We start from the raw sequence: 27,037 nt of genomic DNA, 5'->3' as shown, positions 1-27,037 counted from the left end.
TATGACTTACTTGGGGAATTTAAGGGAAAGGTTAGCTTTAAATTTTGATGGATATTCTAAGATAGTTTGCTATAGCATTAGCAGGGTTAAACTTTTGGATTCTATGTTAGAAATAAGATTATGTGTTACATCTCTTAGTAATATTTGATATTGTGATGTTAAATTCTTTAATAAATATATAAAAGTTAATAAATCGTCTCATGTAGTATTCTGTATACAACTACAAGAACCCCCTCTCTGAGTCTCTTTAAGTGGAGAGATACGTATTGAAGAGAGTTTCCCAGACCTTTATACTTATGACTTAGCCATAATTATTTTAAAAAGGCTATCCAAAAGATGGTAATATTCTCTGTTAGTTTTCTTTCTTTGAGGGAAAACTAGTTCAATTCTTTGGACCCAAATAAGAGTCTATAAGAATTTCTCTGGTTTGAACTTAATTAAGGAAGATTCATAGGGATGTACTCCTGATTTGGTTTAGTCCCTATAAGGAGTTAAAGTCAAAAATCACTCAGCTATGGATTAGGCTAGATGGCTCCTTGTTGGCCGGCATGAACACGATGATTCTTTTTGTTTGTTGGTGGTCTCCACGGGGATCATAACATGGTCAATTCAAATTTCCAAGTCTGAGATCACCAGATTTTTGTCGCGTGAGGGTATCAAGGGGATATGGGGTAAAGGTAGGTAAATGAGGTACTGATCAAACGTGATCTAATAGAATTACAACAGTGACTACATTTCCAAAAAAGTGTTTAATCGGCTTTAATGTGCTCTGGGACATTCTGAGGTCATGGAAGGCATTATATAAATTCAAGTGTTTTTTTCTACTCTACTGGTGTAACAGAATTGAGGGGCTGACTGACCTATGGCTGTTCCTATGATCCTCAGAAAATCAACGTGGAATCTTATGAGAACCCATTGATTTGAATGGAAATAAAAGTTGGAGAGATATAAAATGGGACTGCTGATTTGCTCTCACTGTGGTTTTGCTGTATTGATCAAGGCTTCATATTTGCAGACTGCCCCTGACTTTCACTTATAGACTAAGCAAAGAGAGAGCAGCTTCCACATTCACCCAAGCTAGTTTAAAAATCACATCAGATAAAGTCGCAAGCTCTTGCTTTTCATCACAAGGAATTCCACATTTCCAAGGTTCTGGAAAATAATCGGTTGGAGTAGGAAAGCGAATGATAGCAATATGGATAAGATAAAGACACTCGGGAGATCGCAATAGGGGGCGGATTCTCCCTGGTCCTGTCAGGGCGGGATTGAAGGCGGGACAGGGAGGAAATTCAAAAATATTAGCGCTGGGTCAGCGGGCTGACGTGTTCCTGCCTCCAGCCGATCTTTCCCAGAGGATGGTAATCACCGCAGAGGCTACCTACCCAGAGGCAGCAGCTAGCTAACTTGTATAATTAACTGCTCATTTGTGGTCTGCTTAGAGATGCCGCCGGATCTTCCCGGCAATGGACGGACCCCACCCCCCCCCCCACTGAGGGCCAAGCCTGGAGGGGCTTGCTGGTGGGCTGTTCTGGGGTGGCCCACTAGATCTCCAGTTCGAACACACCCACCATCACTGGAGCAGCATTGACCAGTGGGAAAACAGCAGCAGCAGAGGCCATCCTGGGAAGGGGTTACCCCTCCACAGAGGCGGCCAGGCAGCAGTGGCCAGAGTTTATATTTTAAAAATTCTAACCTCTTCAAAGGGTACCTTCAAGATGGAGGTGCCCTCGCGGTCCCCATGCTGTGGCGGCAAAGCCCACCTCTGCAGGTGGGGTTGCCATCCGCCCAAGGCTACAGGGCCTCCTGTTGGGCCTGCAGCCTCAGCAACCCGGCAGCTGTCCTCCGACCTGACTGCCTCTGGGAAGATCTCCCAGGTGGGCACCCTGACAGCCAGTCTGGGGTCGGGACCTGGAAATGGTTCCCGGCCTTCGATTATTTTTTAAAGCGCACAATATTCTGCCAGAGTGAGCAATTTGTTTTCCAAAAATATACTTTATTCATAAAAATCTGTAAAAAGATAAATACATTACCAAACAGTTCCAATTTGACATTCCAGAAAGATATCAGTTTCCTCACAACCCTTGCTATTCCATTTTATGTACAATGCACACATATATCATATGTTGGTGTATACAGCCCGAGGGGGTTTTACACAGGTTCCAGCCCCTCGGTTCACAATGGAGGGAGGATCTTACACAGTGGTCTTTCCCCAAAGAGCCTTTGCAGCAGATGCCCCAAGCTTTATTGCGTCGCTCAGCACGTAGTCCTGCACCTTGGAATGTGCCAGTCTGCAACACTCGGTTGTGGACAACTCTTTGCCCATAGTGTGCAATTGCAGATGAGCAATGCAGAAAAGCTCACTCAGCAAATGTTGTTCAGCTTTTGTCAAACAGCAAATTCTAACCACACTAACATTGTGTAATTCCCCTGTCCAAACCACTGCCAGCGTTTGCTAAATCTTCTGGATTTAGCTGAAGGACAGGAAATCAAACCTTTTCATTTTGAAGATAAAGGAACTAACTCAGATGACTACAAACTCCAGGCGAAATCGGTGCTTGACAAATATGGCTGGTAAAGTCAGCATCCATTTAACATTTATTCTCTTTCTGTCCATTTCGGGTAAGTGAATTTTTGAAAATGACACTGAGGTGACATCCAATGTGTATAGAAATGGGTCATTACTGTGTGTTTGGGGAAAGGATTTTCCACTTTCAGAACGCCTGGCATGCAATGGGGGAAATTCCACACTGACATTCCATGATTTTCTTTTTGACAATTGAAATTGGCGGTAGGAAAATGATACGCTGGGAGCTGCAGAGTTTCTTAATATGAGTTCAGAAGTGAAAATCCTCAGCCTGTATGTTTTTAAGACTAAAACACATTGAGGAATGTTAATTGTATATCAATGGTTTAATTATATGCAGGTGGAGGGTATTAATAAGGAGACACTTAGTGAGACTGCTGGAGGTTTTTTTGAGTAAGGAGCTACATGTTTGTAATCCTTTTACTCTAAAATAAATGTAACGCTGTGTACAGATTGGCTCCAGGATCATCCTTCAACAATAAGCTTTCTGGATAATAACAAGGAACTTCTAATCTGTTATTTTTTCCCAAAAACCTTGACTTGTAGAGTTCTGCTGTTGGGCCTTGCCACTTGAAGATATGTATATGGGATTTCCTGTTGATGATTCTGTTTCGGGATTACCCATCGATGATTCTGATTCGGGAATATCTATTGTTGATTCTGTTTCGGGATTACCCATTGATGATTCTGATTCGGGAATATCCATTGTTGATTCTGGTTCGGGATTACCCATTGATGATTCTGTTTCGGGATTATTTATTGATGACTCTGGGTTGGGCTCAGGCATTGAAGATAACGGGACAAGCCACCATGATGGCTCCATTGAAATAGCATCAAAGAAGATACCAGGGCACGCTATAGCTGCAGTGGTGTCACTTACTTGTGCAAAACTCTTGGCTCTTATGGGAATTGTGGCTTTCTTTGGAAGGAAGTGATGTATTGATGGAGGAGCTCGGTACTTCTTGACTTTTCTTTTACGTACCCAGAAATGATAGAATGATGCAGCAGAGAATGCAGGCCATTTGACCCATCGTACCTGTGCCAACTCTTTGAAGGAGTTATTCAATTAGTCCCACTTTTCCAGCTCTTTCCCTGTAGCCCTGATTTTTTTTTTCCTTTTGAAGTATATATCCAATTCCATTTTGTAAGTTACTACTGAATCTGTGTCCATCTGCCTTTCAGGCAGTTTGTTCCAGATCATAACAACTCACTGCGAGGAAGAATTCTCCCCAGACTGCTGCTCCATTTTTTTTGCCAATTATCTTTAATCTGTGTGCCCTTTGGTTACCAACCGTTTTGAGGTATTCAGAGTCATGTACGTGGGACTGCAGTCACATGTAGGCCAAGTCAGGTAGGGTAGGCAGGCTCCCTCCTCTAAAGATGATTGGTGAACCAGTTGAGAAATTAGAATACTTCCAAAGTTTTCAATGCTTCATTTACTAGTCCTAGCTCACAACTGCCCAAAACACATTTCAAGTAGAACCCTTATTAAGTGATGAAGCAAATTATAAGATCCCGACTTTGCCTGAACTGAGTTCAGATCATTTTGTGCAAATAGGGGCATCGAGCCTAGAGTTGCCAGGCAATACACGTTAATTTCCAGGCCACTGCTAGGAGCAAACATCAGGGAAAAATATAATCAGAGGGCATTAAATATTATGTGTTCTATTTTCCATTGTTTTGAACACTTCGAGTTTGGCGATGCTAATTGGAATGGGATCTGCCTTTAATGTAGCAAAACATCCCAAGGCACTTCAGAGCAGTGTTAGCAAACAAACTTTGACACCGAGTCTCCTAAGGAGATATTAGAACAGATAACCAAAAGCTTGGTCAAAGAGGTAGGTTTTACAATGTGTCTTAAAGGAGGAGAGAGAGAGAGAGAAAGAGAGGGAGTGACGGAGAAGTCAATAACCTCCTCCAGCCCTACTTACCCTCTGAGATTTCTGCGTGCCTCTAAATTCTGGTCTCTTGAGCATTCCCAATTTTAATCGCTCCACAAGTGGCAACTGTGCCTTCAGCAGTTTTGGGTGAGCTCAGATTTATAGACGGTGGAAGACGGGAGGCTGGCCAAGACAGCTTTGCAATAGACAAGACGAGAGGCGACAAAGGTATGGATGAGGGTTTCAGCAGCAGATAAACTGAGGCAGGGCGAATTAGGTGATGTTACGGAAAAGAGAAAGAAAGGCTTGTATTTATGTAACACTTTTCATGACCACCGGATGTCTCAAAGTGCTTTACAATCGATGAAGTTGTCAGTGAAGTTTGGTACGGAGGTGGAAGTTGGCGATCTACGTGACTCTTGTCACACTGCATTTACTCGTCATACCATCCTCATGTGTAATATAGACAATGCTGTAACTTCTGGTTTTTTATTGTGGATCTGTACAGAGATGGAAACCCCTGACAGATCACCAGCAATTCTCATTGACAGTGAAGGTCAGGCCTTTTATTACTGTCTTTGTCACAAGTTGTGCCTCTGTAACCAGAGGGTCAAACCATAGGCTGCTGTTTGAAGGTTACGTACGGGCATAGGCAATTGATGGACAAGAAAAGATCAGCAGGTCCATCAAAGCCTTTCCAGACCGCACACCATGATCACCATGATGGCCTGAGCATTATGATGAGACCAATATCCACTCCCGCTCAAGGCACACTCCCAGGGTTGAACTGGCCAAAACTATTAGAATGACCGCATTACCCCCACCCCGCCCCTACACCCAGGTCAGGCTGGAGTCAGGGCTCAGTCTTAGTGGTGGGTGGAATTCCAGCTATACTGATGATGCAGCCCAACTCCAGAAAGGCACAGCATCTGGCCTATGTTGTTTGAAACAGTAAAGATTTATACAGGAATTCAGGAGAACATAGGAACAGGAGGGAGGCCATTCAGCCCCTTGAGCCTGTTCTGCCATTCAATTCGACCCTGGCTGCTCTGTATCTCGAATGTACTTACCTGCCTTAGCTCCCTGTCCTTTAACACTCTTACCCAACAAAAACCTGTCGATCTCAGGACTCAATTTAGGGCTGAGAGAGTCTTAGATTTCTAAAATCCATTTTGTGAAGTGCACCCTAACGTCATTCCTGAACAGCTTGGCTCTAATCTTAAGGTTAGGCCTGGTTGTTTTGGACTCCCCCTCCCCAACAAGAAGACATTGTTCCTTTTTATCTATTTTTGAATCCTTGTATTATTCTAAATACTTTAGATATGATCAGAAAGGGTAAATGAATGCCTTCCAGGATTTGCTATTCTGATTTCCGTGTCATGTCTTTACTCTGTTATAATTTCTTTAGAATTCTGTTGTTTTTTATATTTAACCATAAATAAACATTCTGACCTATTTTGCCTACAAAAGCTATACTCTCTTGGGATTCGAGCACAGAAAAAAATTTGCAGGCCTATGGGGAAAAGGCAGGCTAATTGGATAGCCCTCTCAAAGAGCCAGCACAGGCATGAAGGGCCGAATGGCTCCCTCCTGTGCTGTACAATTCTCTGAGTTAAAGGAGAATGTTATCACAGAATGAGACTGTAGTTACGGCTGGTTAAGAAAAAAATTAAACCGGGGGTTATCTTGTAGTGTGCACACGTCCACAGGGCGGGTTATGCAAAAAAGCTACAGGGCAATGAGGACGATTAAATGTGATAACAATCAGTTATTGTACAAAAAAACTGCAGAGAATTCGGATGCTGGAAGTACTGATCAGATGGATCAGGATCTGAAAGGGAAAGGATAGGTTTCTATTTCAGTTGGAGAGCCTGGGTGGAATTTTCTGAGACCACCACCCCCCCCAAACTCACACAGTGGTGGGGCTTATCAGAAAATCACAGACGCATGACAATGTACCCATGATAAACCACCTATTATTTGGCACCGAGTGTCAGTAGGTTACGACCCAACTCTGCCTTGTGTTTCATAAGATCATAGAATGATACAGCACAGAATTTGGCCATTCAGCCCACGGTGCCTCTGCCGGCCCTTTAGAAATCTATCGAGACCACTTCTGCGCTCTTTCCCCATGACCATGTAATTTTTTTCCCCCCTTCAAGTAATTATCCAATTCCCTTTTGAAAATTAATATTGAATCTGCTTCCACCAACCTTTCAGGCAGTGCATTCCAGGTCACAACAAAAAAAAAAAATGACAGCGTAAGAAATAACAGATCGTGTTAAATAAAATATCGAGGCTAAGAGCGATGAGGGCACTTCACCCTCCTTTCCTGGAATCAGTGACTCTCTGCTAATGTGTCTCTTCCTTTACTGAATTCACTGACACCTACTGTGATATGTTTTCACACCTTCCATCATCATTCTGTCACATGCCAGCCTGGCGGATATCAACAACAGTAACAACTTGAGGTTTTAACATAGCAAGACGTCCGCAAGGCCCCGCACAAGAGCGATTCACAAGGAATTCTATGAGCAGTTCTGGGCACCACATGTAAGGAAAGATATACTGGCCTTGGAGAAAGTGCAATGTGCCTGGACTCCAAATGTTAAATTACGAGGAGAGTAAATTAGGGTGGCCTTCCCTGGAATTTAGAAGGTTAAGGAGTGATTTGATCCAGGTTTTCAAGATATTAAGGGGAACTGATAGGGTAGATAGGGAGAAATTATTCCTGCTAGTTGCATAGCCTAGTTCTAGGGGGGGGAAGTCTAAAAGATTAGAGCCAGACCTTTCAAGAGTGAAATTAGGAACCACGTCTTCATGTACAGGGTGGTGCAAGTTTGGAACTCTCTTCTGCAAATGGCAATTGATGCTAAATCAATTATTAATGTGAAATCTGAGATTGATAGACTGCTGTTAACCAAAGGCATTAAGGGATATGGGGGCAAAGGCGAGCAGATGGAGATAGGTCGCAGATCAGCCATATTCTCATTGACTGGCGGGCGGAACAAACTCAAGGAGCTAAGTAGCATCCTCCTGCTCCTATGCTCCGATACAAAGTTTGCCACCGAGCCACCATAAGGTGGTATGAGGTCAAGTGAGGAGCATCTTAAAGAAGGAAAAAGAGGTAGAGAGTCAGTGAGGTGTAGGGAGGGAGTTTCAGAGTTTAGGGCACAAGCAGCTGAGGACACGGCCACCAATGATGGAGCAATTAAAATGGGTCAGCGGTGAACAGTGGGCATCGCAGCCACCTACCCTCTTCTCACCTGATGTTCCCATGTAGAAGTGGATGGACTCTCCAGCAGGAGTTATGGGGATCACAATCAGGAACAGGAACCCTGACTGTCTTTCTCACCCCTGACACAGGAGAGAGTCAGAAGCCAACTGTGACTCTTTATACTGCTGCTCCAGGTGAGGTTAGCTACAAAAGCGCATAACAGAAGTCAAACTTGGTCTGTACGGCCCAATGGTACCTCCTCAGGAAAGTACATACCAATAAAGCCACTGGGGAGTAGAGAGAAAGCATTTGTAATCAAGGCTAACAAGTGATAGGAGCCAATGATTCATGGTGTCAGCTGTGGCTCACTCAGTAGCGCCCTTGTCTCTGAGTCAGCTTTGTGTGTTCAGGTACCACTCCAGAGGCTTGAGCACAAAATCTAGGCTGCCGCTTCGAGGGAATGCTACGCTGTTGGAGGTGTTATCTTTTGGACAAGACATTAAACTAAGGCCCGTCTGCCCTCTCCGGTGGATTTATAAGGAAAGGCCTGGCTCGGGTATAAAATTAAAACCCGACCCGGGCCCAACCCCGGCCCCGAGTCCTTTAATTTCTTTCAATGCCCGACCCGACCCGAACCCGACACGTGTAGTTGGGTTTGGTCGGGTAGACAGGCTTTACTGCAGAGTGCGGAGGCCAGACTGTATGTTTCCCGCCTTGACGTCCTGAATGTTCATTTGCAGGTTACTTCCCAGAGCAAGGCAGCACTGTCCACATCCAGCCCGACCCAACCCGAGCCCGAATGCTGGACCCAGAAGAGAGATCTGACCCGCCCGAACCCGACACATGTCATCAGTTCTGATTGGGTTCGGGTCGGGTAGCTCACTTTAGTATAAGATCCTGTGACATTAATTTGAAGAAGACTTCCACCCAGTTTCCTAGCCAATCTTTAGCCCTGAACCAACATCACTAAGATCTGGTTATTTGTCACATTGCTGCCTGTGGGAGCTTGCTGTGCACAAATTATCTGTTGTGTTTCCTTCATTACAACGGCAACTACTCTTCAAAAATACTTCATTGGCTGCAGGCGCTTTGGGATGTTATATAACATTGTGACATTTCCTCTCTATGTAAGTGTCAGAAGCTGCACCAGTTTCCATACAATAAACTGCACCAAGAGTTTATTTCTCAGTCCGTTTACATGTACAAGCCAACAGAGGGTGATATTTTGCTTCCTGATGAAACGAATTGTGAACCAAGACATCACTATCAGTGACAGACAGGAGGCAGTTGTTTGGATCCCTGCATCACAATTTCTCTGCACATTGACAAATTAAGCCATTTAAAAGAAGGTTGACTGACAGATAAAGTAATGTTCTGTGGACACTTCAGGAACCTACAACAATAATTTGTGAAGAATAGCTTTTAAAAGACAAGGTTCACTTTTCAGAATCCATTTTGAGACAAAATCCACCCCCCCTTCACTTTAGCATAAAGTTACATGTTTTATTTAATATTTTTGCCAAAGTTCATTTTCTATGGAAAACGCGATGTATTATGTGAAAAATATGACTATGTTTTAATTGTAATCAACAATAGTTCCTTGTCAAGTCAATAATTCATTTATCAGCTTAAATCTGGTCATTAAATATTCAAGGTGATGATAGCAAAGGCCTCACTCCTCCCTCTCTGTGTAACCTTCTCCATTACTACAAACCTCCAATATATCTCTGCTCCCCCCAACCTGGTCTCTTGCGCATCCCAGGTTTTAGTCGTTTAGGCACTGGCTGTCATGCAATCTGCTGCCGAGGCCCAAACTGTGGAATTCCCTCCCTAAACCTCTCCACCTCTCGACCTCTCTACCTCTGTCTCGTCCTTTAAGATGCTCCTTAAAACTTACTTGATTGATTAAGCTTTTGGTCACTATTCCCGATATCGCCTTGATACGTGGCTTGCTGTCAAACAAAGAACAAAGAACAGTACAGCACAGGAACAGGCCATTCAGCCCTCCAAGCCTGCGCCGATCTTGATGCCTGCCTAAACGAACACCTTCTGCACTTCCAGGGCCCATATCCCTCTATTCCCATCCTATTCATATATTTGTCAAGACGTCTCTTAAACGTCGCTATCGTATCTGCCTCCATCACCTCCCCCGGCAGCAAGTTCCAGGCCCTCACCACCCTCTGTGTAAAAAACTTGCCTCGCACATCCCCTCTAAACTTTGCCCCTCGCACCTTAAACCTATGTCCCCTAGTAACTGACTCTTCCATCCTGGGATAAAGCTTCTGACTATCCACTCTGTCCATGCCGCTCATAACTTTGTAAACCTCTATCATGTCACCCCTCCACCTCCGTCGTTCCAGTGAAAACAATCCGAGTTTTTCCAACCTCTCCTCATAGCTAATGCCCTCCAGACCAGGCAACATCCTGGTAAATCTCCTCTGTACCATCTCCAAAGCCTCCACGTCCTTCTGGTCGTGTGGCGACCAGAATTGCACGCAATATTCTAAGTGTGGCCTAACTAAAGTTCTGTACAGCTGCAACAGGACTTGCCTATTTTTATACTCGATGCCCCGACCGATGAAGGCAAGCATGCCGTATGCCTTCTTGACTACCTTATCCACCTGCGTTGCCACTTTCAGTGACCTGTGGACCTGTACGCCCAGATCTCTCTGCCTGTCAATACTCCGAAGGGTTCTGCCATTTACTGTATACCTCCCACCTGCATTAGACCTTCCAAAATGCATTACCTCACATTTGTCCGGATTAAACTCCATCTGCCATTTCTCCGCCCAAGTCTCCAACCGATCTATATCCTGCTGTATCCTCTGACAATCCTCATCCTTATCCGCAACTCCACCAACCTTTGTGTCGTCTGCAAATTTACTAATCAGAACAAATTGTGTTTCCCACAAAGTGCCTTGTGATGTATTAAGGTTCTATATAAATGCAAGTTCTTGATGATATCTCAGAACGAGAAGTATTCTGAAAATTTTCTGTCTGCTTTAACAAAAAAACAAGAAGAACACAAAGAATTAACTGAACACAAAATTGGACAAAAAATAAATTAGCCCATTTATTTCAAGGTTGGCTTGTTGCTATTGTTCAAAGACCAAGCGGACAATCACATTTCTTGAGGACAAATTGTGAACCATTGATTTTGGAATTAGTTGACGAATGAAAAAGGGGCAAATGAGTCAATCAAGCTCTGCCATTGCATTGGAAAGTCCATGCAACTAGTTTCAGAACGTACACACTAAGAGAGAGACTGGATGGTGTGAAGGATAAAACACTCGCCATTCCCCCTCTGGGATTGGGTGGGGAAGTGGGTCAGACACTGTCCTTTCCTCCTCTGGGACTGGGTGATGCAGTGGGTCAGACACTGTACTCTCCCCCTCTGGGACTGGGTGATGCAGTGGGTCAGACACTGTACTCTCCCACTCTGGGACTGGGTGGTGCAGTGGGTCAGACACTTTCCTTTCCTCCTCTGGGATTGGGTGGTGCAGTGGGTCAGACACTGTCCTTTCCTCCTCTGGGACTGGGTGATGCAGTGGGTCAGACATTGTACTCTCCCACTCTGGGACTGGGTGGGGAAGTGGGTCAGACACTTTCCTTTCCTCCTCTGGGATTGGGTGGTGCAGTGGGTCAAACACTGTCCTTTCCTCCTCCAGGACTGGGTGATGCAGTGGGTCAGACACTGTCCTTTCCTCCTCTAGGACTGGGTGATGCAGTGGGTCAGACACTGTCCTTTCCTACTCTGGGACTGGCTGGTGCAGTGGGTCAGACACTGTCTTTTCCTCCTCTGGGACTGGGTGGGACAGGGGTCAGAGACGGTCTTCTCCCCCTCTGGGACTGGATGAGACAGTGGGTCAGACACTGTCCTTTCCCCCTCTGGGAATGGGTGGGGCAGTGGGACAGACACTGTCCTTTCCCCCTCTGGGACTGGGTGGGGCAGTGGGTCAGACACTGTCTTTTCCTCCTCTGGGACTGGTGGGGCAGTGGGACAGACACTGTCCTTTCCCCCTCTGGGACTGGGTGGGGCTGTGGGTCAGACACTGTCCTTTCCCCCTCCGGGAATGGGTGGGGCAGTGGGACAGACACTGTCCTTTCCCCCTCTGGGACTGGGTGGGGCAGTGGGTCAGACACTGTCCTTTCCCCCTCTGGGACTGGGTGAGACAGTGAGTCAGGCACTTTCCTTTTCCTCTCTGGGACTGAGTGGGGCAGTGGGACAGATAATGTCCTTTCCCCCTTTGGGAGAGGGTGGGACTGTGGGTCAGACACTGTCCTTTCCCCCTCTGGGACTGGGTGGGACAGTGGGTCAGACACTGTCCTTTCCCCCCTCTGGGACTGGGTGGAGCAGTGGGTCAGACACTGTCGTTTCCCCCCTCTGGGACTGGGCGCTGCAGTGGGTCAGACTCTGTCCATTCCCCCTCCGGGACTGGGTGATGCAGTGGATCAGACACTGTCCTTTCCTCCCTCTGGGACTGGGTGGTGCAGTGGGTCAGACACTGTCCTTTCCCCCCTCTGGGACAGGGTGGGGCAGTGGGTCGGACACTGTCCTTTCCCCCTCTGGGAGTGGGTGATGCAGTGGATCAGACACTGTCCTTTCCTCCCTCTGGGACTGGGTGGTGCAGTGGGTCAGACACTGTCCTTTCCCCCTCTGGGACTGTGTGGGGCAGTGGGTCAGACACTGTCCTTTCCAACACTGGGACTTGGTGATGCAGTGGATCAGACACTGTCCTTTCCCCCCTCTGGGACTGGGTGGGGCAGTGGGTCAGACACTGTCCTTTCCTCCTCTGGGACTGGGTGGGGCAGTGGGTCAGACACAGTCTTTTCCCCCTCTGGGACTGGGTAGGGCAGTGGGTCAGACACTGTCCTTTCCCCCTCTGGGACTGGGTGGGGCAATGGGTCAGACACAGTCCTTTCCCCCCTCTGGGACTGGGCGGTGCAGTGGGTCAGACACTGTCCTTACCCCCTCTGGGACTGGGTGGGGCAATGGGTCAGACACAGTCCTTTCCCCCTCTGGGACTGGGAGGGGCAGTGGGTCAGACACTGTCCTTTCCCTCTCTGGGACTGGGTGAGCAGTTGGTCAGACACTGTCCTTTCTCCCTCTGTGACTGGGCAGGGCAGTGGGTCAGGCACTGTCCTTTCCTCCCTCAGGGACTGGGTGGTGCAGTGGTTCAGACACTGTCCTTTCCTCCCTCTGGGCCTGGGTGGTGCAGTGGGTCAGACACTGTCCTTTCCCTCCTCTGGCACTGGGTGGGGCAGTGGGTCAGACACTTTCCTTTCCTCCCTCTGGGACTGGGTGGTGCAGTGGGTCAGACACTGTCCTTTCCTCCCTCTGGGACTGGGTGGTGCAGTGGGTCAGACACTGCCCTTTCCCTCCTCTGGCACTGGGTGAGCAGTGGGTCAGACACTGTCCTTTCTCCCTCTGTGACTGGGCAGGGCAGTGGGTCAGGCACTGTCCTTTCCTCCCTCTGGGACTGGGTGGTGCAGTGGGTCAGACACTATCCTTTCCACCCTCTGGGCCTGGGTGGTGCAGTGGGTCAGACACTGTCCTTTCCCTCCTCTGGCACTGGGTGGGGCAGTGGGTCAGACACTTTCCTTTCCTCCCTCTGGGACTGGGTGGTGCAGTGGGTCAGACACTGTCCTTTCCTCCCTCTGGGACTTGGTGGTGCAGTGGGTCAGACAATGCCCTTTCCCTCTCTGGGACTGGGTGAGCAGTGGGTCAGACACTGTCCTTTCTCCCCCTGTGACTGGGCAGGGCAGTGGGTCAGACACTGTCCTTTCCTCCCTCTGGACTGGGTGGTGCAGTGGGTCAGACACTGTCCTTTCCCCCTCTGGGACTGGGTGGGGCAGTGGGTCAGACACTGTCCTTTCCCCCTCTGGGAGGGAGTTGGGCAGTGGGTCAAACATTGTCTTTTCCTCCGCTGGGACTGGTTGGGGCAGTGGGACAGATACTGTCCTTTCCCCCTCTGGGACTGGGTGGGGCAGTGGGACAGACACTGTCCTTTCCCCTTCTGGGACTGGATGGGGCAGTGGGTCAGACATTGTCTTCTCCCTCATGGGACTGGGTGAGACTGTGGGTCAGACACTGTCTTTTCCTCCTCTGGGACCGCGTGAGACAGTGGGTCAGACACTGTCCTTTCCTCCTCTGGGACTGGGTGGGGCAGTGGGACAGACACTGTCTTTTCCCCTCTGGGACTGTGTGTGGCAGTGGGTCAGACACTTTTCATCCCCCCTCTGGGACTGAGTGTACAGTGGGTCAGACTCTGTCGGTTCCCCCTCTGGGACTGGGTGGGACAGTGGTTCAGACACTGTCCTTTCTCCCTCCGGGAATGAGTGGTACAGTGGGTCAGAGACGGTCTTTTCCTCCTCTGGGACTGGGTGGGACAGTGGGTCAGACACTGTCCTTTCCCCCTCCGTGACTGGGTGGGACAGTGGGTCAGACACTGTCTTTTAACCCTCTGGGAATGGGTGGGACAGTGGGTCAGACACAGTCCTTTCCTCCCTCTGGGACTGGGTGGGGCAGTGGGTCAGACACTGTCCTTTCCCCCTCTGGGACTGGGTGGGGCAGTGGGTCAGACACTGTCCTTTCCCCCTCTGGGACTGGGTGGGGCAGGGGGTCAGACACTGTCCTTTCCCCCTCTGGGACTGGGTGGGGCAGGGGGTCAGACACTGTCCTTACCCCTCTGCAACTGGGTGGGGCAGTGGGTAAGACAATGTCCTTTCCCCCTCTGGGACTGGGTGGGCAGTGGGTCAGACACTGTTCTTTCACTCTCTGTGACTGGGTGGGGCAGTGGGTCAGACACTGTCCTTTCCCCCTCTGGGAATGGGTGATGCAGTGGATCAGACACTGTCCTTTCCCGCCTCTGGGAGTGAGTGGGGCAGTGGGTCAGACACTGTCCTTTCCCCCTCCGGAACTGGGTGGTACAGTGGGTCAGAGACGGTCTTTTCCCCCTCCGGGACAGGGTAGTACAGTAGGACAGAGACGGTCTTTTCCACCTCTGGGACTGGATGGGATAGTGGGTCAGACACTGTCCTTTCCCCCCCCCCCCCGGGACTGGGTGGGGCAGTGGGTCAGACACTGTCCATTCCCCCTCCGGGAATGGGCGGTGCAGTGGGTCAGACACTGTTCTTTCCCCCTCTGGGACTGGGTGGGGCAGTGGCTCAGACACTGTCCTTTCTCCCCTCTGGGACTGGGCGGTGCAGTGGGTCAGACACTGTCCTTTCCCCCTCTGGGACTTGGTGGTGCAGTGGGTCAGACACTGTCTTTTCCTCCACTGGGACTGGTTGGGGCAGTGGGTCAGGCACTGTCCTTTACTCCCTCTGGGCCTGGGTGGTGCAGTGGGTCAGACACTGTCCTTTCCCTCTTCTGGCACTGGGTGGGGCAGTGGGTCAGACACTGTCCGTTCCTCCCTCTGGGACTGGGTGGTGCAGTGGGTCAGACACTGTCCTTTCCTCCCTCTGGGACTGGGTGGTGCAGTGGGTCAGACACTGTCCTTTCCTCCTCTAGGACTGGGTGATGCAGTGGGTCAGACACTGTACTCTCCCACTCTGGGTCTGGGTGGGGAAGTGGGTCAGACACTTTCCTTTCCTCCTCTGGGATTGGGTGGTGCAGTGGGTCAAACACTGTCCTTTCCTCCTCCAGGACTGGGTGATGCAGTGGGTCAGACACTGTCCTTTCCTCCTCTAGGACTGGGTGATGCAGTGGGTCAGACACTGTCCTTTCCTACTCTGGGACTGGCTGGTGCATTGGGTCAGACACTGTCTTTTCCTCCTCTGGGACTGGGTGGGACAGGGGTCAGAGACGGTCTTCTCCCCCTCTGGGACTGGATGAGACAGTGGGTCAGACACTGTCCTTTCCTCCTCTGGGACTGGTGGGGCAGTGGGACAGACACTGTCCTTTCCCCCTCTGGGACTGGGTGGGGCAGTGGGTCAGACACTGTCCTTTCCCCCTCCGGGACTGGGTGAGACTGTGGGTCAGACACTGTCCTTTCCCCCTCTGGGACTGGGTGGGGCAGTGGGACAGACACTGTCTTTTCCCCTCTGGGACTGTGTGTGGCAGTGGGTCAGACACTTTTCATCCCCCTTCTGGGACTGAGTGTACAGTGGGTCAGACTCTGTCCTTTCCCCCTCTGGGACTGGGTGGGACAGTGGTTCAGACACTGTCCTTTCTCCCTCCGGGAATGGATGGTACAGTGGGTCAGAGACGGTCTTTTCCACCTCTGGGACTGGGTGGGACAGTGGGTCAGACACTGTCCTTTCCCCCTCCGGGAATGGATGGTACAGTGGGTCAGAGACGGTCTTTTCCACCTCTGGGACTGGGTGGGACAGTGGGTCAGACACTGTCCTTTCCTCCTCTGGGACTGGGTGATGCAGTGGGTCAGACACTGTACTCTCCCACTCTGGGTGTGGGTGGGGAAGTGGGTCAGACACTTTCCTTTCCTCCTCTGGGATTGGGTGGTGCAGTGGGTCAAACACTGTCCTTTCCTCCTCCAGGACTGGGTGATGCAGTGGTTCAGACACTGTCCTTTCTCCCTCCGGGAATGGATGGTACAGTGGGTCAGAGACGGTCTTTTCCACCTCTGGGACTGGGTGGGACAGTGGGTCAGACACTGTCCTTTCCTCCTCTGGGACTGGGTGATGCAGTGGGTCAGACACTGTACTCTCCCACTCTGGGTGTGGGTGGGGAAGTGGGTCAGACACTTTCCTTTCCTCCTCTGGGATTGGGTGGTGCAGTGGGTCAAACACTGTCCTTTCCTCCTCCAGGACTGGGTGATGCAGTGGGTCAGACACTGTCCTTTCCTCCTCTAGGACTGGGTGATGCAGTGGGTCAGACACTGTCCTTTCCTACTCTGGGACTGGCTGGTGCAGTGGGTCAGACACTGTCTTTTCCTCCTCTGGGACTGGGTGGGACAGGGGTCAGAGACGGTCTTCTCCCCCTCTGGGACTGGATGAGACAGTGGGTCAGACACTGTCCTTTCCTCCTCTGGGACTGGTGGGGCAGTGGGACAGACACTGTCCTTTCCCCCTCTGGGACTGGGTGGGGCAGTGGGTCAGACACTGTCCTTTCCCCCTCCGGGACTGGGTGAGACTGTGGGTCAGACACTGTCTTTTCCTCCTCTGGGACCGCGTGAGACAGTGGGTCAGACACTGTCCTTTCCCCCTCTGGGACTGGGTGGGGCAGTGGGACAGACACTGTCTTTTCCCCTCTGGGACTGTGTGTGGCAGTGGGTCAGACACTTTTCATCCCCCTTCTGGGACTGAGTGTACAGTGGGTCAGACTCTGTCCTTTCCCCCTCTGGGACTGGGTGGGACAGTGGTTCAGACACTGTCCTTTCTCCCTCCGGGAATGGATGGTACAGTGGGTCAGAGACGGTCTTTTCCACCTCTGGGACTGGGTGGGACAGTGGGTCAGACACTGTCCTTTCCCCCTCCGTGACTGGGTGGGACAGTGGGTCAGACACTGTCGGTTCCTCCCTCTGGGACTGGGTGATGCAGTGGGTCAGACACTGTCCGTTCCCCCTCTGGGACTGGGTGGGGCAGTGGGTCAGACACTGTCCTTTCCCCCTCTGGGACTGGGTGGGGCAGGGGGTCAGACACTGTCCTTACCCCTTTGCAACTGGGTGGGGCAGTGGGTAAGACAATGTCCTTTCCCCCTCTGGGACTGGGTGGGCAGTGGGTCAGACACTGTTCTTTCACTCTCTGTGACTGGGTGGGGCAGTGGGTCGGACACTGTCCTTTCCCCCTCTGGGAGTGGGTGATGCAGTGGATCAGACACTGTCCTTTCCCTCCTCTGGCACTGGGTGGGGCAGTGGGTCAGACACTGTCCTTTCCCCCTCCTGGACTGGGTGGTACAGTGGGTCAGAGACGGTCTTTTCCCCCTCCGGGACAGGGTAGTACAGTAGGACAGAGACGGTCTTTTCCACCTCTGGGACTGGGTGGGACAGTGGGTCAGACACTGTCCATTCCCCCTCCGGGACTGGGCGGTGCAGTGGGTCAGACACTGTCCTTTCCCCCTCTGGGACTGGGTGGGGCAGTGGCTCAGACACTGTCCTTTCCCCCTCTGGGACTTGGTGGTGCAGTGGGTCAGACACTGTCTTTTCCTCCACTGGGACTGGTTGTGGCAGTGGGACAGACACTGTCCTTTCCCCCCTCTGGGACTGGGTGGGACAGTGGGTCAGACACTGTCTTTTAACCCTCTGGGACTGTGAGGGACAGTGGGTCAGACACTGTCCTTTCCCCCCTCTGGGACTGTGAGGGACAGTGGGTCAGGCACTGTCCTTTCCTCCCTCTGGGACTGGGTGGGAAGTGGGTCAGACACAGTGCTTTCCTACCTCTGGGACTGGGTTGGGCAGTGGGTCAGACACTGTCCTTTCCTCCTCTGGGATGGGTGGGCAGTGGGTCAGACACTGTCCTTTCACTCTCTGTGACTGGGTGGGGCTATGGGTCGGACACTGTCCTTTCCCCCTCTGGGAGTGGGTGATGCAATGGATCAGACACTGTCCTTTCCCCCCTCTGGGAGTGAGTGGGGCAGTGGGTCAGTCAATGTCCTTTCCCTCCTCTTGCACTGGGTGGGGCAGTGAGTCAGACACTGTCCTTTCCCCCTCTGGGAGTGGGTGATGCAATGGATCAGACACTGTCCTTTCCCCCCTCTGGGACTGGGTGGTGCAGTGGGTCAGACACTGTCCTTTCCCTCTCTGGGACTGAGTGGGCGGTGGGTCAGACACTGTCCTTTCCCCCTCTGGGACTGAGTGGGCAGTGGTTCAGACGCTGTCCTTTCCCTCTCTGGGACTGAGCGGGCAGTTGGTCAGACACTGTCCTTTCCTCCCTCTGGAACTGAGTGGGCAGTGGGTCAGACACTATCCTTTCCCTCTCTGGGACTGAGTGGGCAGTGGTTCAGACACTGTCCTTTCCCCCTCTGGGACTTAGTGGGCAGTGGGTCAGACACTATCCTTTTCCTGTCTGGGACTGGATGGGGCAGTGGGTCAGACACTGTCCTTTCCTCCCTCTGGGACTGAGTGGGCAGTGAGTCAGACACTGTCCTTTCCCCCTCTGGAACTGGGTGGGGCAGTGGGTCAGACACTGTCCTTTCCCCACTCTGGGACTGGGTGGGCAGTGGGTCAGACACTGTCCTTTCCCCCTCTGGAACTGGGTGGGGCAGTGGGTCAGACACTGTCCTTTCCCCACTCTGGGACTGGGTGGGCAGTGGGTCAGACACTGTCCTTTCCCCACTGTGGGATTGGGTGGGGCAGTGGGTCAGACACTGTCCTTTCCCCCTCTGGGATTCGGCCGGGCAGTGACACGGGCTGATAGTTGGACTCAAGTACACAGGAACATTAATCTGTTATCCCGTTCCCTGTGAGTGTCTCTTTCAGTGCAATAAGTGTGCAGAAAAGTACAAATAACCTCATCTTATATGATCCGTATTTCTGCATTGTGTTTTGTATTTATGCCTTATATCTGTTTATTTTTCGACCCAGCAGTTTTGTTTACTATTCATGACTATGTCGGTTTCCCTCTCTCACAAAAATTGTGTTTAAATCTTTCCAATCTGTGTTTCCATTTCTGACCCTATCAGTATTTATGTGTTTTCCCGTCTGTATATGTTTTTTTTATACCTTTCCAACATTGGTTTTGTGTTTTCCAGCTTCTGTGCTCATTGGTGCGTCTATCTTGTCGCTGATCATCTGTCTCAGTCAGTCTGTTATCATTTTCCATTTCACTTTCAGTGTTTGTTTCTGATCGCTGAGCTCTCTCGCTGCACACACAACACTGAATGACACACACTGATCCTCTTTTCCTTGCCTCTCCGCCCAGGATCATACTCCCGAAAGGGGGAGCAGAGCGGGACTTGTTTTGCAATGTGAGCCGGGTCTGGGCTCCAGTCCGCCTGGGCTGCAGTCCGCCTGGGCTGAGCGCGGCTGCTGGCAGCAGGCAGCAGGCAGCATGAGCCGGGCAGAGCCGGCCCAGCCCCGGGAGCAGCAGCGCTGCCTGCCCCGCACTTTCCTGCTCAGCCTGCGGACCCTCTTCGACATCCTGGACCAGGAGGGTCGCGGCTCGGTGGACCTGCGGGAGATCGAGAGCCGCTGGCGGGGGGAAAGCAGCCGGGAGCCGGCCCTGCCGCCCGGGCTGATGCCTTGCCTCCGCCGAGTGGCAGCGCCCTCCGGCCGGCTCACCTTCCCCCGCCTGCTGGCCGGCATCAGGACGGCGCTGCAGCAAGAAAGCGAGAGCCAGGGTCCGGGAGCCGGGCAGGAGCAGCGACCATACGACCGCTCACCCCTGGGCAGCTCCGAGCAAAGGGACCCGGGGGCGAAGGGGACCGAAAAACCAACGACAGACAGCAGGACCTGGGGAGAAGGTGAGTGAATATCAGATCATTTAATATATTTAATAATAAAACAGTCCTGTAATAGAAAGCAGGACCTGGGGAGAAGGTGAGTGAATATCAGATCATTTAATATATTTAATAATAAAACAGTCCTGTAATAGAAAGCAGGACCTGGGGAGAAGGTGAGTGAATATCAAATCATTTAATATATTTAATAATAAAACAGTTCTGTAATAGAAAGCAGGACCTGGGGAGAAGGTGAGTGAATATCAGATCATTTAATATATTTAATAATAAAACAGTCCTGTAATAGAAAGCAGGACCTGGGGAGAAGGTGAGTGAATATCAAATCATTTAATATATTTAATAATAAAACAGTCCTGTAATAGAAAGCAGGACCTGGGGAGAAGGTGAGTGAATATCAAATCATTAAATATATTTAATAATAAAACAGTCCTGTAATAGAAAGCAGGACCTGGGGAGAAGGTGAGTGAATATCAAATCATTTAATATATTTAATAATAAAACAGTCCTGTAATAGAAAGCAGGACCTGGGGAGAAGGTGAGTGAATATCAAATCATTAAATATATTTAATAATAAAACAGTCCTGTAATAGAAAGCAGGACCTGGGGAGAAGGTGAGTGAATATCAGATCATTTAATATATTTAATAATGAAACAGTCCTGTAATAGAAAGCAGGACCTGGGGAGAAGGTGAGTGAATATCAGATCATTTAATATATTTAATAATAAAACAGTCCTGTAATAGAAAGCAGGACCTGGGGAGAAGGTGAGTGAATATCAGATCATTAAATATATTTAATAATAAAACAGTCCTGCAATAGAAAGCAGGACCTGGGGAGAAGGTGAGTGAATATCAAATCATTTAATATATTTAATAATAAAACAGTCCTGTAATAGAAAGCAGGACCTGGGGAGAAGGTGAGTGAATATCAGATCATTAAATATATTTAATAATAAAACAGTCCTGTAATAGAAAGCAGGACCTGGGGAGAAGGTGAGTGAATATCATATCATTAAATATATTTAATAATAAAACAGTCCTGTAATAGAAAGCAGGACCTGGGCAGAAGGTGAGTGAATATCAGATCATTAAATATATTTAATAATAAAACAGTCCTGTAATAGAAAGCAGGACCTGGGGAGAAGGTGAGTGAATATCAGATCATTTAATATATTTAATAATAAAACAGTCCTGTAATAGAAAGCAGGACCTGGGGAGAAGGTGAGTGAATATCAAATCATTTAATATATTTAATAATAAAACAGTCCTGTAATAGAAAGCAGGACCTGGGGAGAAGGTGAGTGAATATCAAATCATTTAATATATTTAATAATAAAACAGTCCTGTAATAGAAAGCAGGACCTGGGGAGAAGGTGAGTGAATATCAAATCATTTAATATATTTAATAATAAAACAGTCCTGTAATAGAAAGCAGGACCTGGGGAGAAGGTGAGTGAATATCAAATCATTTAATATATTTAATAATAAAACAGTCCTGTAATAGAAAGCAGGACCTGGGGAGAAGGTGAGTGAATATCAAATCATTTAATATATTTAATAATAAAACAGTCCTGTAATAGAAAGCAGGACCTGGGGAGAAGGTGAGTGAATATCAAATCATTAAATATATTTAATAATAAAACAGTCCTGTAATAGAAAGCAGGACCTGGGGAGAAGGTGAGTGAATATCAAATCATTTAATATATTTAATAATAAAACAGTCCTGTAATGGAAAGCAGGACCTGGGGAGAAGGTGAGTGAATATCAAATCATTTAATATATTTAATAATAAAACAGTCCTGTAATAGAAAGCAGGACCTAGGGAGAAGGTGAGTGAATATCAAATCATTAAATATGTTTAATAATAAAACAGTCCTGTAATAGAAAGCAGGAGCTGGGGAGAAGGTGAGTGAATATCAGATCATTTAATATATTTAATAATAAAACAGTCCTGTAATAGAAAGCAGGACCTGGGGAGAAGGTGAGTGAATATCAGATCATTTAATATATTTAATAATAAAACAGTCCTGTAATAGAAAGCAGGACCTGGGGAGAAGGTGAGTGAATATCAGATCATTTAATATATTTAATAATAAAACAGTTCTGTAATAGAAAGCAGGACCTGGGGAGAAGGTGAGTGAATATCAGATCATTTAATATATTTAATAATAAAACAGTCCTGTAATAGAAAGCAGGACCTGGGGAGAAGGTGAGTGAATATCAGATCATTTAATATATTTAATAATAAAACAGTCCTGTAATAGAAAGCAGGACCTGGGGGGAAGGTGAGTGAATATCAGATCATTTAATATATTTAATAATAAAACAGTTCTGTAATAGAAAGCAGGACCTGGGCAGAAGGTGAGTGAATATCAGATCTTTTAATATATTTAATGATAACAGTACTGTAACAGACAGCAAGAAGCACGGTGAGTGAATATTAGATCATTTAATGTATTTATTAATACAGTTCTGTAAAAGAGGGCAGGAACTTGGCACAGAGTCAGTGAATATTAGATCATTTAATATATTTAATAATAATAATAATACAGTCCTGTAAAAGAGGGCAGGAACTTGGCACAGAGTGAGTGAATATCAGATTATTAATAATATAATAGCCTGACAGTGGAGTGTGGGAACTCAGTATGAATAAGTATCAACTGTATGGATAAATATGTAAAAAGATAATTAATAAACAGTCTGGGAGCAGACGTATAGAAGGCTGGGCTTTTTCATACTTCTCCCAGCCCATCCATGATCCATTTCTCTTGTGTTCTCTCTCTTTCTCGTTCTCTCTTATCTCTCCTTTATCTCTCATTCACTTCCTCTCTCTCTATTTTTCTCCCTCTCACTTTTTCTTTCTCTCTCCCCCTCTCCATCCCTCCGCCTATCACCTCCTTCCCCTCTCTTTCTCTCTCTCTCTCACACACAATCAGGCAGGCCCTTTTCCTGGAACCCTTATCTGATATGAAATGCCATGCACCCGAATGACTTCAGTCCCTGGAGGTCCAGCTCCTGCTGTTGACTCACTAAATGTCAATCCTGTTCACCAGTGGACCAGAAGCATTGACATATATTGCTCATCTGTGCACAGGCACACAGCTCGATTTGACAGCATTAGGAATCAGTCCAATTTGAAACAGCAGCTTTTTGTTTTGCAGCGAGGGAGAGGAGGTTACATGACATGATAAGGCATTCAGTGCATTTGAACAACCCAGAGCTGGTCTGAGTCCACAGACAGTGAGTTATTCTCAGCTGGTGTGTGTGTTTGTGTGTGTGTAATAAAACAGAGAGCCAGTTGTTAAACCGAAGTGGGATGCAGGGAGAGTCACAAACCCAACCCATCAGTTGGGGAGCTGATGGTATCAGGTGCAACACTGGCTTTACACCAGATCCAATTAGAATCTGATTATCAGGCGGGCTATAAAACCAGCATTTCACTTGATCCCTGGTTAAAAAAAAAAATTCATTCATGGGATGTGGGCATCACTGGCAAGTCCAGCATTTGTTACCCATCCCTAATTGCCCTTGTGAAGCTGGTGGTGAGCTGCCTTCTTGAACCGCTGTAGTCCATGTGGTGTAGGTACACCCACAGTGCTGTTAGGGAGGGAGGGTTAATTAACCCATTTCCTCTCAGTTAAAGAACACAACTGGCAAAGATTGCAAACTGGAACAAGAGGAAAATAAATGAAAAAAAAAAATCCTCAGCACTGGATAGAACAATTGAGGTCGTGGCCCCAAAGTTCATCCCAGATGCTAATGTAGTGTGTCAGTTATTACTGAGTGCGTTCAAAGCCTTGCCTTCCCACTCACAACATTAACTCTAAAATCCTATTCTAATCTCAAACACGTAGCAAATCAAAGTGATATCAGTAGAAAGCAGGTTTCTACCAGAGTCAAAACCAGTGGTTGCCTCCTATAACAGTGGTTAGAGGTGTGGATTTTATTTTCATTTCAAGATGTGGTGTCACCGTGGAGACTGGTGTTTATTACCTATCCCTAACTGCCCTTGAGAAGGTGGGTCGTCTTCTTAAACTGCTGCAGTCTGTATGGTGTAGCTATTAATCGAGTGTTTCAGAGGGCGGATAAGAGTCAACCACAGTGGTGCTGGATGGGAATCACACATGTAGGCCAGAATGGGTAAGGATGGCACGTTTCCCTCCCTAAAAGGGCATTAGTGCACCAGTTGGGGTTTTTAATGACAGCCTGATGGTCACTGAGATTTTTGAAAGCGGAGTTCAAATTTCCCACTGTGGGATTTGAACCCACATTCTCTGGTCAAGGGGTTCAATCGTACTGGATTAGTAGTCCAGTAACATAACCACTATGCTATTAAACCCATTGAAGCAAACAGACCAAGAGGCCTTGGGTTGAGTCACCAGGCTGTGTTCAGTCAATTCAATTCATCGAGGACTTGGGTAGGAGTCCTTCCACTGAAGGTCCAACAGGGTTAGGGTTAGGGTTAGGGTTGGGTTCCTAATCCTGAACCTGATTCAGCAACCTCTGTCAGAATTTGCACATGCCTGGATGTCAAGCAATGCCCTCCATGGGTGAATAGCCCATCACTGTTTAAGCTCACACATGGAGAATGGGAAAATGGGGAGGTTCCATAGTCTGGCTAATCCTGCAGGCCCACAACCCAATTGATTCAGCATCCTCTGGGGAGAGAGTGGAACCGGAGCTGGTTTTTTGTACCCCATTCATTAACCGCTAAGTTATTTGGACAAAGTCATGAGTGGGGAACATGCTGCAAACTCCAGGCACACTCTCCTCGACGTTACTTTCGAATGTGTTTTTCTACTCTGTTCAGTAATTGAGGTCACAGTGTTAATTGATCTTTTTCCCATTTAACTTTTAATGAAGTTGATCATGAGAATGCATCTGATCCAGTCTTAACTGATTTGACCCTGACCTGAACCAACTGTGCAGCTTTGCAAATAAAGAGACCATTTTTATCAAGCAGAACGAGCCAACTTCCTGCATACGATCCAGAATGAATGTCATTCAAACATTGTTGGTGCAGAGAATAATGACGTTGAAATAATTTGCATTCATATGGTGTCTTTCATGGTTTCAAAGTACTTTTACAGCCAACAAAGTACTTTTGAGGTGTAGTCACTGTTGTAATGTTGGGAGTGCGGCAGCCAATCTGCGCACAGCAAGCTCCCACAAACAGCAATAAGATAATGACCAGATGTTTAGCGATGTTGACTGGGAGATAAATATTGGCCCAGGACACCGGGGAGAACGCCACTGCTCTTCTTCGAAATACTGACGTGGGGACCTTTACCTCCACCTAAGAGTGCAGATGGGGCTTCGATTTAACATCTTATCCAAAAGACGGCCCTTTTGACAGTGCAGCAGCCCCTCAGTGCTGCACTGGAGTGTCAGCCTAGTTTCGGGTTGCTCGGGATGGACAATATATGCAGGATTGTCAAGTGTTGCCCACATCCTAAGCACTAATAAGGTTTCTATGGACGCCACACAGGATACATTCAGGACGTACACCTGAGAGGAGTGAATAGGGGCCGATGTTCCCAGTTTTCCACTGGCCCTGGCACTGGACAGGCCATTCTGCCCTGATTCTGGTGCACCAGACTATGAACATGGTTCAGTCACATGCCCAGTGCCCCGACAGCCCCTTGCATTGGGAAGCGACACAAGAACACAAGCTGTGTAGGACTAAGAGGCAGCTTCAGGTATAGGAAGATAGGAACAGCAGGAGACCATTCAGCCCCTCAAACCTGTTCTGCCATTCAATTACATCATGCCTCACCTGTATCTTACCTCCATCTGTCACCATTGACCCCTGTGCCTAACAAAAATCTAATGAGTCTCAGATTTGAAGTTTTCAATTGACCCCACAGTATAGTAACTTTTTAGGGGAGGGAGTTCCAGGTTTCCACTATGCTCTGTGTGAAGAAGTGCTTCCAGACAACACATCTGAATGGTCTAGTCTAAGTTTAAGGTTATGCTTCCTGGTTCTGAACTCCTCCACCAGAGGAAATAGTTTATCTCTCTATCTACTCTATCAAATCCTTTAATCATCTTAAACACCTCAATTAGATCACCCCTTAATCTTCGATACTTATTGGAACACAAGTCTGGTCCATGCAACCTGTCCTCATAGTTTAACCCTTTTAGCCCCGGTATCATTCTGGTGAATCTGTGCTGCACTCCTTCCAGGGCCAATATCTCCACCCTAAGGTCTGAACCCAGTCATCTGCATGATGACCTCAGGGTTCTACTGGCTGCCCCACTTTCCCTATTCCTAACCTTTTTTGTACTGGGGAGTGAGTGTTTTCCAAAGGCAAATGTCAGGAAACTGGTCTGCTATATGACAGAGTCTACCTATCGTTGCCATTCATCTTACCAAATATCCTGACATACTATGCAAAAGCAAAACAGTGCGGATGCTGGAAATCGGAAATAAAATGCTGGAAACCACCGCCGCACAGTGGCAGCAGTGTGTACCATCTACAAGATGCACTGCAGCAACTCACCAAGTCTCCTTAGACAGCACCTTCCAAACCCATGACCTTTACCACCTAGAAGGACAAGGGAAGCTGCTGCATGGGAACACCGCCACCTGCAGGTTCCCTTCCAAGTCACACACCAGCCTGACTTGGAACTATATCGCTGTTCCTTCACTGTCGCTGGGTCAAAATCCTGGAACTCCCTTCTTAACAGCAATGTGGGTGTGCTTGCCCCGCATGGACTGCAGCAGTTCAAGAAGGCAGCTCACCACCACCTTCTCAAGGGCAATGAGGGATGGGCAATAAACGCTGGTCGTGCCAGCTATACTCATATCCCAAGAACGAATAAAATAAACACTCAGCAGGTCAGGCAGCACCTGCGGAGAGAGAAACATGGGGTTAATATTTTGGGGCAATTTGAACCTAACCTGCCATTTGGGAAACTGAGGGACTGGGTGCACCGGTGGTTTTACACCCCCACCACCCCCACCCCCCTACCCCCCAACTCCCGATTTTAGTTTCCA

The 27,037-nt window shown here is 48.3% G+C and overlaps 1 protein-coding gene across 2 annotated transcripts in view; it reads left to right on the top strand.

Moving 5' to 3' along the window:
* The first annotated feature begins 19,400 nt into the window (after nucleotides 1-19,400).
* LOC137346139 (suppressor APC domain-containing protein 2-like) overlaps nucleotides 19,401-27,037 on the top strand; it is an 80,267-nt gene continuing 72,630 nt past the window's right edge. For both annotated transcript variants that reach the window (XM_068009464.1, XM_068009463.1), the window contains exon 1: nucleotides 19,401-20,042. In XM_068009464.1, coding sequence (XP_067865565.1) covers nucleotides 19,631-20,042 — 412 coding nt within the window. In that variant the 5' untranslated portion in view covers nucleotides 19,401-19,630. The remainder of the gene's footprint in view (nucleotides 20,043-27,037) is intronic.

The sequence above is a fragment of the Heterodontus francisci genome, chromosome 29 (genome assembly GCF_036365525.1).
Source record: "Heterodontus francisci isolate sHetFra1 chromosome 29, sHetFra1.hap1, whole genome shotgun sequence".
NCBI lineage: Eukaryota > Metazoa > Chordata > Chondrichthyes > Heterodontiformes > Heterodontidae > Heterodontus > Heterodontus francisci.
Note: the sequence above shows the minus strand (reverse complement) of the source record. Positions and strands in the feature narration are given on the sequence as shown.